Genomic DNA, 12,403 nt, shown 5'->3' on the forward strand with positions numbered 1-12,403 from the left:
TTTTACTTCTGAATCGCCGCTCCCGGGATTTCATCCTCGCCCGGCTCCCTCTTCAGATGCTAATAGCCGAAGCTGACCTGCAGTAAACCCTTTTCATTTACCTTACCCCTCCCCGCACTCCCCCCTGCCTCCTCTCTTTCTCCCTCAAGAGGCCCGCGGGCCCCTCACCCGGGGCTTCCCCATTGGTTGTCAGGAATCGCCTCATCCCACAACATGGCCCCTTGCGTTCTGCCTCACTCACTGGAGCGTTTTCCCGGTTAAGAAGGAGGGGTGTGTCTGTGAGACAGTAGACTGAAACACACACAAGGATCACTGTTAGAGTCAGTGGGCTGCTTTTACAGTGAGCAGCTAACTGTTTTTAAATCGTGCCAGAGCTGCCGGGGGGATTTCGCTCAGAGAGGTAAAAAACGGATGCTTTTGTGTTTGCTTTTAGATAATTGGAGGAAAATGTGAAGAAGGAAAAAAAAAAATATATATATATATATATATTTATTTATATCCTGCCTGTGCAGAAATGTCTTTTGTCGATCTGAAAACAAAAAAGAGAAGAAGAAGAAGAAGAAAAAAATACTCAAAGATGGTTGTAGATCAGTTAGATTTGTCAGTAGCAGGAGCACCATGTGCTGCATGCTGGTGTGAAACAGTGATGTGACCGCCTCCCTTCCAACACATATTACTCACGCCTGAAACCATATGCGCTCTAATGTTTAACAATGTGTTGCAGGAGCCTGAGCAGTTGGATCGCCCAAGAATTCACAGAGACCTGAGCAGAAATCTTTTCCTTTTTTTTTTTTTAATTTGACTCCTCTGCCCACATTGGTGATGTTTTGGATTCACCTCTCCTCCACAAACAGCTGGTTAGCACACCCTGCTGGCTGCACCGTGGAGCCTGGCACCACTCGCGTCGGAGGAAAAGATTAGTAGCTCATCAATACGACAGAGACGCCCCAGAGAGAAAGCATCTCCACCACCCCGGATGTATCAGATGCTGGCTGGCCAGAGCTGCGGTGCATTGTAGTTGCATTGCATGTCAGCCTAACTCAATGCAATGGATCTGCTTTGCAGCACAGAACTTGGTTCCAAGACGACAATTGCACACGATCCCTTGTTATAAACCTGTAGGCGAAGTTCACCAGCCCTGCTTTTAACCAGAATGAGAAAGGATGCAGCTAGAGTTGGTCAGCCGCTCTCATGCTGAATGATGTTTATTTAACTTATGTGTTCAGATTAAAACCTATTTTGTGATCGGTGTCAATCTGTTATTGTTTATCATTCTTTCCATATATGCCACATTTAAGGGCGTGAGAAGATTAAGAGATGTGATGTATTGTTATTTCCGGTCCTCAAACTCCATGAAAAGATCTAAACCAATAACAAACTGATGACAAATGGAGTCGGCGTAATAAAACCCTGATCTTGCCACCGTTGTGCTATGTGACACATGTCTTCATTAGCAGGTGTGCAAATCCACCCCTCATACACCTGCTACATTTAAACACTCATTATTGTGGCACATAAACTGGTGAATACAGTTCTCAGAAGACACACTTCATACTTCCACTAAAAAAAGTAACATTGTCTGGTACAATGTGCACCTTTTTAAACAACATATAAGTGACGTTTCTTCCAGTCATTAGTATCTATCTTTCAGGAACTGAACTGGAAATATATAGCGTTTTAGTCAAGTTCATGTTCTGTCTTTTTGTGTCTGCGCCTCTACCAAAGCCACGCCCCGAAGCTTCACCAAAGCCGGCGTGTTTACCACACGAAAACTGACAAATAAAACCGATTTCTGATTTGAATGTCAGGCCTTTCCTTTACTAAATTTCCTACTTTCCATTTTCCTCCTAAAACCCTCCTGGTCAACTCCAGTCAGCTGCTTCTTGCCGGGTCCCCAGCAGGGACGTCCTTCCACCAGTCAAACCTGTAAATACGTGTCCCTTCACGCCATGGGTTGACGTGCTGTGTTGAATTTCTCATTACTGACACTTGAGGCCGTATAAAAATAATAGCATATTCCAGCCTTTAAGTGTGTAACTGCAGCGTCTCTATACCAAATGGCAAAGGCCAGAGATGTGTGTGTGTGTGTGTGTGTGTGTGTGTGTCAAAGACCTCGGGCTATTACACTGATCTTCATTAGCTGCTGGTTCATACTGACACGGGTATCTTTCCTGTTCATGGCCGCAGCTCAATCAATGTATTTCTCTGACAGGAAAACACTTCAGCGAGGAGGAGAAATTAAATTAAACAGATACATTAGAACAAAAAAAATATATATCTCCATCCTCTCCGCGAAATCCATTAGCTAAACAATCACTGAAGATTAAATGACCTATTTGTGTTTATGATTTGATTGTTATAAATGTCGCAGATCACTGGTTTCCCAATTTCCTCTCCCTGCGATCCAACCGTTTCTTGCCTTCAGCTGCTCATTCTACCTGCCAGGTACCGTGCGCGTAATAAAGTCTGAAACTAAATAATTGCTCTTATAAACGAGACAGATTGTGGAAGTAATTATGAACAGCTGGGCCCAAAGTGTTCCTAGGATTAAACAGGAATGAAACAAAACGGATGTATTTAGGAGTTTAATAGAGGCCATTTATCGGGACGCTGTGCCACCAGCTACGTTTTTATATATTCACTGACAGCGTAGTATGTGCATTGACTTTTCGGGCCTGACTGCTGCCTTGCTTTCTCTTTAGCTGCCTCCAAAGAGTCCCTGTAGCCCTCCAAGCACTTTATGCTAAGTTAATTTACCCAAATATATCCGCGGCGTCGTGGCAGCGGCGGCGGCCCCGCTCCTCAACATCAACAACTTAGTTAATGGAAACTTGCTGATCCATAAACGCTCGCGCCGCCGCCGACGTTTGCTGGGGGGCAGCTCACGTATGAATGTTAAAAACCCCACAGATCGATGAGGGGCATTTGCAAAGGAGGCATAAGGTGTGTTTAATTATAACTGCGTCAGGGGTCCGCTTGTGTGTGTGTGTGTGTGAGCGTGTGCGTGTCTTGTTGGGGGAGGTGTAGCCGTTTGAGCTCGGGAAGGGGCCCCGGTATTTAAATAGGGTCACTTCTCGGCCTCACCTTGCAAGTGTTATGCTATATTAAATGCCACTCATGTTAAGTGTGTTGAAACCCTCCCCTGATGTAGTCAAGACATAATATAAAGGTTAAATTGAAAAATGTCCCTTCAACAGCACAGGAACACGCCATGATTGATCTCCCTCGCGCAGGAAAGAAATGTTAGGCAGGCCCCGATTTTTCGTTAGGCCTGTTTTTTAAGTGTCCGGATACAACGCGCTGTAATAAGGACTGAGTGGATTAGAATTTAAGTGTCAGTCAATCAAGATTCAAAAGGTCAGTGTGAAAAAAAGAAAAATGCAAAATGCGGAGAGAAATTGGGCTTGAAACAAGGGAATTAAGTCAGAAGTCAGAAGCCTTCACGGTTTAGGGAAAAGCACAGATGCTAGCATTTATATTAACTCTTGAATTAGTAATGACAGTGTACCGCAGTCATTTCAAGCCGGAGTATTCACTGTGTTAAATGACTCATTTAAATGCTGTTAAATCACGGAGGAACAGTGGTTCTTTAAGCTAAACATGCTAACATGCTAAAGATCCCAGCCAGAGTGAGTTAGCTTGCTAACATTTACTAATTAGCAAAAAAAGCTCATGAAATTTAATTGTTTTTCACACGTCAACATGCAACATGTGAAAATGTCTTTTGTTATATTAATTCAGGGGTTATATACTCAGCTGCCACTTCATTAGGTACACCTCTGAAAGCAAATGCATTGTAATATGTCAGCCCTGCCATGACTGTTCCAATGTTCAGTTCACAGTCAGAAAGGAGGTAATAATACAACTGTAGGATCATTTTAGTGGATGTAGTTTGTGGTGCTGTTAAACTGTTTTGAGTTAAAAGTGTTTCTGTTATTAAGCTAAGCCCACTGACTAAAAGGGGGTTGTCAAAAATAATAGGAACACAAGTTGGTAGAACATAATAGAGTTCAATAATGCTCCGAAGCACAGCTTCCAAAAGACAAAAGAGTTGAATCAACAGCTCTCTCGGGTGTGTTAAACAAACGATGAATACTATATAATCTTCATGAAGACGAGATTTAGCGCAGGACTGTGAGAATTCATTTATTTTTATACAGTACACTAGTGTACTGTCAAGAGAGGGTAATTAGTTGGTACGTATAGTTTAGATTTGGAAGAACAGTATGCGCAGTATCCTAAAACGGTAGTAAATACATGAAATGGTCAATCTATTATTTAAAAATTTGCTCATTTTTGTCTTCTTTTCATTTTTTAATGTGATCAGTCACAGATAACGATGTTGCCTGTTACTGAAGAAAAGAGATTTGCATTTGATATGAGTTTCTCTCTCCTAATACAAGTAGTCTGAGCAATTTGTACAGTTTTTCTTTTGAATGACAGCTGTCGGGCTAAAATACAGGCCGAGATCGTTTCCATTTCTTTCTGTTGACAATATTACGTCCCTTTCGAGGCAGAATCCTGCTTTTGCTTAGTGCTGCTTCACTCAGATATTAGAAAAAAAATGAAATGATTTTGAATTAAATGTTTTTGTTTGCAGTAGATGATGATTTTTTTTTTTAAAGGTAAAAGGTGATTTAACCACATATATATTTGAAACGTATCAACGGGGTGATTTTTTTTTTTACAGGAATTAAAGGAAAACCACACAATTCCGAATGTTTCTTTTCTTTTATGAAGAAAATCATCTCATCTTCTGATTTGGGGATAATCTAATAATTGCAACACATCCTGGTTTTTCATAAACACATCTTAGCTGTGCTGTGTATATACATCTAGAGAAAACTGTAAACCTAGTCTATGTCAGCACTAGACACCGCACGAACAGCATAATGACAAAATGATAAAACGCTTCAAAACTGAATTTCTCTGTTGACATTTTATCTTTTGGATGAATTGACAGTAAAATGCTTCTCTTAAGCATTTTTTTTGTTCCGTTTAGAATCCACCATATAATACTGTACCTCTTTATTTTGTTACTTTTTCATGTCAAGCAAAATTCCTCCTTGTGGAATTCTTGTCTTTGGACGTCCTTATAGTTCCCAGGTCCCAGAGTCTCCGCTAGCGTCTCCTCTCACAGAGTCCAGAAGTGCAGGTTCAGGTGCTGCGGCTCTAGGACGTGAATCGGTGGTCCCGCTGGCCCTATGTGTACGGGCCCGTGTGCGGATCTGAACCCAGGCAGGGGGGGATCCGGAGTGGACAGGATGTAGTCAATGCTAAACTTGATCTCTGACTCCGGCTTGCCCTGCTGCGTGGGGTTGGGGATGAGGTGGTTTTGTTGGGGACCGGGCCTCGGCCTCTCGGGGTTCAAAGGGCAGAGGGTGGAGTCGGGCTCAGGGCGCCGGGCTGAGGGCAGGCGCTGATTGCTGTGGGTCTCCAAAGGGTGGAAAGGGGTTTCTCCTGAGTCGCGGAGGCCAATTTTCATGGTCCTGCGGCGTCGGCGACGACGGAAGTTGCCGTTCTCGAACAGGTCGAGCATGGATTCGCAGCCTGTGGCAAAAGTCCAGTAGTTTCCCTTTCCTTTCTCATTGCCCTCTGTCCGAGGAACCTGAAGGAAAAAATACTTGGTTATACACTGATAATAATACACTAGTACCATTATATGAATTGTACAAGATGAGTACTGCTAGTAAATGAACTTTTTCTGCTTCTCTAGTCTTAGAAAAAGCTGAAAATGAAAAATACAAAACATGTAAAAGTCATTTAAAAGGGAGCACGTCCTCCCCACGTTCGGCGCCCTCACCTTGATGAAGCAACTGTTGAGAGACAGGTTGTGTCTGATGGAGTTCTGCCAGGCTCTCTGGTTGGACCGGTAGTAGGGGAACCGCTTCATGATGAACTCGTAGATGCCCGACAGGGTGACCCGCTGCTCGGGGCTCTGCTGGATGGCCATGGCTATCAGGGCGATGTAGCTGACACACACGTAGAGAGACGCACAAGGTTTGATCAGAAAAAAAAAAGACAGTGCACGTTCAGCTTTTTTAACATTCGTTCCTATTTCAAGCATCAAAAACATGAAGCAGTTTAGACGTTTAGATCTTTGGCAAACCTCTTGAACAGCGTCCATGAGTTTGTTAAGAAATCTGAGAACGTATATGAAAATACACTGAAATCACTGTTTAAACGATATTAAATATGTCTGTGTTCCTGTTAATAGAATAGAAATAAAAACAGAAGTTTTTATTTCACACTATAGTTGAGTTTTAAAAAAGTGAATGCAATCACAAGTATCTGTGTTTTTATCTTTTTGCTCCAATCTATTGGATGATTGTGAGAATAATGGCAGATAATTTAAATATTTTCACGATTACAATCATGTTTTAAGTAATGAGTGCCATGCCATTATGCATCTTTTGCCTTTTGCCGATAATGACCAATTAATATGCAAAAAAACAAAAAACAAAAAACAAAACATAAAACTACAAATATTAAAAGTGTAAAGTAAACAAGCAGGTGCTGCACCAACACATAAGAAGGACAGGAATTAAAAGGCGGTCCATACCTGTACGCAGGTCTGCACATCTTCTTCTCTTCGTCGGTGCTGGAGGAAGGGTATCCGTCTCCATCGTAGTTGAAGCAGTTGAAGGGGTAATGAGAGTTGTCGAACATTTCTGCACTTTGAGGGGTCAGGTGCTTAATCTGAACAGTTTGGCTCATCTGACTGTCCCGGCCAAAGCCCAGCAGCAACACCCTGTCCTGCTGCTCTGCTCTGCTCTGCCACCATGCTCTGCTCAGCCAGCTGACACTCACTCTGAGCTCGGCTGATGACGGCTGCCTCCAGCCCCCCTCTCCAGTCCCCTCCTCGTCCCCAGCTGCTCTCCAGCCGCCGCTGAGGCTCTCGGGGCTCGCAGCCACCTCTCTCTGAGCTCTTTGAACTCCTGCCACACAACGTCTCCAAACCACTTGAAAATTATATAATTCCAATCTGATTTTCTTTTTCTTATTTCATGACTCCAGAAAGGTCAGCTCTTTTTTTTAAGTGAAAAATCACTGATAATCGGAGTGTCTGTCATATTTGGGTAGACTGGTTTATCTACATATATTGACTGGTCAAAAACTAAACTGTTTAAGTGCCAGTCCACTTGACTACACCACCTTAAAGTTCCCTTAGGCTACAGATTATAGCTGTTGGGCCCGTCTTGGTAATTTGCTCCTTGTTAGTTTTGGATTTTCATCAGTGAACGGAGGCCACTGCATTTCTATTTAGTCCACACGTCCTTGCTTAAAACTGTCGCAGTGGCTGGTCAAAAAAGTGGATGCAGCAGAACGATAGAAAATCTTCACCTCCCTTGACGAACGCTGAAGCCTACGTCACCCACAGTGCAACTTTTTCAGGTGTGTTATGACAGGAGGGGGACAGTGTGGCCTCAAGCTGCTGGCCTCATGCAGAGATAAGGAATGGGGTACGGAGGCCTGCTAGGATCACTTCTCTTCAAACCCAACGACCCCAAACCCTTTTTTTCTTAGTCTTTTAAAGTTTATCTTTTACATTAAGTCTCACATGAAATCAACTAATGATTAAAAATAAACCTTTAAAACACGCACATCTGTGTGTTAATCGTGCCTGTTCTCACTTACATCAAGTCAATACATAATGCTGATCAGCCACAACATTAAAACCACTGACAGGAGAAGTGACGATTCAATCTTGTGATAATTCAATTGTGATGTTCTGCTGGGAAACTTTTGGACCTGGCATTCATTCATGTTGATGTTACTTAGACATGAACCACCCATACAGACCAGACCAGACACCCCCACCCCATAGCAATTACACTTCTTAATGGCAGCAGCCACCCCCAGCAGCAATGGTTTGGGACAACTCAAAAAACAAACAAACAAACAAACAAAAAAAAACATAAAAAACAGCACAAGCTGTTGTTGTTGACTTGGCCTCCCAAACTGATCAAATATCTGTGCAATGCACTGGAACAAGCACCATACGCCCCACAGGACACCCTCAGAAGACCCACGTCCATTCTCTGATGAGTCACAACTGTTTTGGAGGCACAAAGGAGACCTACACAATATGAGAAGGTGGTCACAATGTTATGGATGATCGGTAGTAGTTTTGTTGACTGGCGATCCTACGAGGGGGAGGGGGTAAAGATGTACACATGCTGTCCCCCTAGTCCAAACTATTAAAATCTATCATATGGTGAATAGAAGGACGTCCTAATATGACAAAAGGAACCCTTTTTTTAAAAAAATTTTCCCTTTTTTATATTTTTCACTTGGTTTTGACTTGAATGTTACACTATAGGTCAATCTTCCACTTACTAAATAAGGTCAAGCAACTTTCAAAAGGCAAAACATTTAAAAGACACAGAAAGACATCATGTTCTTACCATGGGTCAGTCACTAAAAACACTACCACTACATTTCCCATAATGCCTTTAATTGGAATACCTTAAAAAGAACTCAATACTCTGCTAATCAAGTCTAGGTTAATGTCAATAATTTCACATGGATTAACAGCATTGAAAAAGAACCTACGTGAACACACACTCTTAACGAGTTATCTTATTGATTTTCCCAGATACGCCAACTCTTCTCCCGACGATATTGTGAGTATAGCACTAGCTGGTCATCGATGTGCTGGTTAACAGACCGACGGTCTTACCGTACCGTAGTCTGGACTGGACGAACGCGGCCCTCTCCCTCACCTCCGGCAGGATCCTGGGTGGTCCGCTTGGGCTCGTAGGCCGCCTTCATGTTTTATTTTGCTTCTTTTTATAGCCTAATCTCTCTGACTGTACTTAAAACAGCTAACCTCAAACCAACAAACAAGATCCTTTGCATCTTTGTTTTCTTTTTCTCTCCGTTAACTCTTTGGGGTGTGTATGTGTGTGTGTGTCCACTCTGGCAGACGTTTAGTCAACGACGGGAAGTTTTGTAGATGCTATCTATAATGCTCCATAATGGCTATAAATTGTTTCCGTGTCTATGAAACAGGGGGATGTGTATTTTGAAGGGCTCTTAACGGGGCAATTGGAGGTCTCCAGTGAGGCGACAGAGGCCGGGAAAACAGCCTGAGGTCTGCCAGGCCTCTGTGTGTGGCCCCCGCTGGTGCAGGAGTCACCTATAGGTCCTATGGTGATGCTTCCCCGAGACTTTAAAACAAACGCACTTGTTTATTCCCGATGCCGCTGAAACTGCTGAAAGGTCAAACCGGTTCTCAATTTCAGGGGAAGGCCCAGAATTTCTGCCTTTCGAATGTGTTTCTTTATAAAAGGTGTCGAGGTGCAGGTCAAATCAATCATGCGACGGGTGGGCGTAACCCTGTGAAGTGCCAGAAATCCATTTTTTTCCTGTTGGTTTGAACCTTTTCAAAAGACGATTTAAAGGTTTTATAGGCTGATTCCTGCTGTGTTTACACATATTTGTGCCTTTTATTCTGGTGCTTTTTTAGATCAGTATTATCAGATTAACATAAATAGGGTGCCCGGCTGCATAAACCGGCTGTTAAACATCCATGTATTGTCATCTCTAAGCACAGTCACAGCGCGCTGTATAACAAGTAGTACACGATGTTCAGCAAACAAGCTTTGGCACCGATCCTCCGCAAAAGCAAAAATGATGGCGTGACAGATTATTATGGGAACGTGAGTCCTTATTGGGCGTGTTTCAACCAACACAGAGAAGAAAATAACAGCTCTGCATGCAATTGGACAGTCCCACAACCAATCAGAAACACTTTGTTGCAAACAATCCACGGTCCTCAGAAGACAGTGAGTCAGTTCCTAACACAACGGTTCCAAAAAAAAAGAAAAAGAAATGTTGGTGAAGCTTCCAGGCTATAAAATTAAAGTAGTTCAAAGGCATGCATGTTAGGGTACCCGGTCTAAATTCATGATTGAATTAATGATGAATGGCTGTTTGTCTCTTTGTGTTAGCCCTGTGATAACAACTCGATGGACATTATTGAAACTGTGCTATAAGGTGGTGGTGTGGGGTCCAGAAAATATGACGACAGTATATATAGAAATATGAATAGAAGCTATTAAACTGACCTCACTGTTTCTAAAGGCATCACTGATCCACCTCCCTGGTGGATGCATGTTTCCGAGGGATATTCGGTTGGTATTATTAAGACATCATTTCAAAATCACCGTCTCCACTTTTAGCAGAAACTGTGGAATATTTAATTTTACACTCCAGCGCCACCGTATCAAGTGGCTGCTTGTTTTCCGTGATCAAAAAAACGCATTTAACTTTTTTTATGCTCATTCAGGTGAGCTCCCACTCGAGGAGAAGCAGCTTGATTCGCATGGAGCTGTGACTAGGCCCGACAGAGGGGAGCAGTAGGTCACAGTATCAGGTTGGTTTGAACCGAGATCTGATAAAGTCCCCGTGGCTCACTCCCATGACGAGGCTTCCTCTGGCGTCCTGTCTGCAACCGACCGCAGTGATTACAGCCCTTAGTTCTCCTCTGGTCACTCTCTGTCCCTCTGATGGTTGTCTCAGACGCCGCTTCCTCCATTCATCCATCGTCCGTTTCGGTGTGTGTGTTTGTGTGTGCGCATACATGCATTTATGTAAACCAACCAAGGAGCTTTTCCGGGGGCTGTTCTGTGAGGAAAGGTTATCAAAACACAACAGTGCACTGGGAACTGTAAACATGCTTATGCACAGATCTGGGGCTGAGGGCCATTTTCTTTTGCACTGTACTGTGCAGCCATCCCCACTGCCACCATTCACTGTCTAATTATACTAGGTTATGTAGATTGCTACAGATAAGACGTACACAACAGACCTGTTGTATCCAGACTGTCACAGGCAAAGTTCAGACTTATGGAGTCAGTTGAGTCATCTTGAGTGGCTGCCGCATTTTATTTAATAATTACTGTTCTAAGATGTTTTATTAATGACACAAAATAGTACAAAACAGGAATGTTTTTAGGTCTAATCCTTTCCATACTCAAGAACATCGTGACCAGTACCTCACTGCAAACAAGCCCACAGCCAATGTCACATGGGTGATTGTTTCTCCACGCTTGAGCTCTTTTAGCAAGGCTAAACTAAGCTAGGCTAAGTTGCGCTTCATTAACTCTGTCCTGATTCCAGATCCAGCTTTAATCCAATGATACTCAAATGTTGCATTTCAGTTTTGTTTTAGTTATTGTGTTAATACTTACCAACTCCCGAAATTGTGTGCTGTATAAACAAACCATTTCTGAAACAGGATGTGTGAAATATTGGACTGGAGAGGTAGATTAGCTGAAGTCGGATGGTTGTGTAATTCTTCGAGCTGCCAGTAAAGATGAAATAAGGTCAAAGGACAAGCCTGGGGTGATCATTTAGAGGGGGATCTCACTCATTTCCTCATCTTACACTTTAATGTTATTAAGTTTTAAAATGTCTGTCATCTCAAGTAAGCATGGGCATTGATAAGCTTTTATTTATACCAATGCTGTTTTCTGCTTATCAATCTGATTATGCATCGATTCCCTTATCAATTCCTCCTCCTAGAAAAAGAAGGTGTTTGTGGTTTTGGGTAAACAACATCTTTTTTATTGAGCTTCTTGTTCTTGTAAAACAAATTGGAAATTTGATCGTCACTAGCACTGCTCTGTTAGGCTTAACGGCAGCTGCACTTGTTGACCGGAGATTGTCGAACACATGCCACTCTCTGTATTTAATGCTGTGTGTCGTCCACAAATGCTTCCCCATGTTGGTGGTGTTGCCGCCCTTGCTTGAAATTACAGTGCTGCAGAAGTTACACATTGCTCTATTACAGTCCCTTCTGGAGAAGTGGAGCCACAGGCCAAACAAAAGTGGTTATGATGTGGCCCTTGTGTGTTTTGCCATATCACATTTGCCAGTTACAAATCACATGTGGCCCAAAAGTAAAATCTATTATTTGGGCTTCAATTACAGAACTGTCCCGGAAGAGAAATTCCCTCTATTTTTGAATATATGGCCAAACGAAAGTGGTTATGATGTGGCCCTTGTGTGTTTTGCCATATCACATTTGCCAGTTACAAATCACATGTGGCCCAAAAGTAAAATCTATTATTTGGGCTTCAATTACACATCTCAGCCAGAGGTGTCATCTAGATGCCACATGTGGCCCAAAAGTCAGTTCTATCAGGTCTATCAGACACTTTCAACCTTTTCAGTCTCTCGGCCATTGAATCTTCCTTGTCATTACGTAAGCTTCATGTGATATGAACGGTGTAAAGATTCTTCTTCTTTTGTTTTATGGCAGTTAGCATTACTGCCACTATCTGGACTTCAATTTAAAGGTTGATGAATTGAATCAGTTGGAACCAGTTTTTTAAAATAACTGGTTATTGAGGCCCATCCCTAATCTTAAGTCTTGAAAGTTTGAGGTGGGAAA

The 12,403-nt window shown here is 42.6% G+C and overlaps 1 protein-coding gene and 1 long non-coding RNA gene across 2 annotated transcripts; one reads left to right on the top strand and one right to left on the bottom strand.

The window, feature by feature from the left end:
* Positions 1-262: 262 nt before the first annotated feature.
* On the top strand, positions 263-1,251 carry LOC125022714. Its single transcript, XR_007114475.1, has 2 exons — positions 263-400; positions 725-1,251. It is a non-coding gene; the product is annotated as an uncharacterized LOC125022714 (long non-coding RNA).
* A 2,820-nt stretch (positions 1,252-4,071) lies between these two features.
* foxl3 (forkhead box L3) lies at positions 4,072-7,632 on the bottom strand. The gene is made up of 3 exons (XM_047609470.1): positions 6,563-7,632; positions 5,804-5,972; positions 4,072-5,608 (listed from the first exon to the last, which is right to left on the bottom strand). Exons 1-3 carry the CDS (start codon positions 6,715-6,717, stop codon positions 5,135-5,137), a joined length of 798 nt encoding a protein of 265 aa, XP_047465426.1. The 5' UTR covers positions 6,718-7,632; the 3' UTR covers positions 4,072-5,134.
* Positions 7,633-12,403: the final 4,771 nt, after the last annotated feature.

This window comes from Mugil cephalus, chromosome 16 (genome assembly GCF_022458985.1).
Source record: "Mugil cephalus isolate CIBA_MC_2020 chromosome 16, CIBA_Mcephalus_1.1, whole genome shotgun sequence".
In the NCBI taxonomy this organism is placed as follows: Eukaryota; Metazoa; Chordata; class Actinopteri; order Mugiliformes; family Mugilidae; genus Mugil; species Mugil cephalus.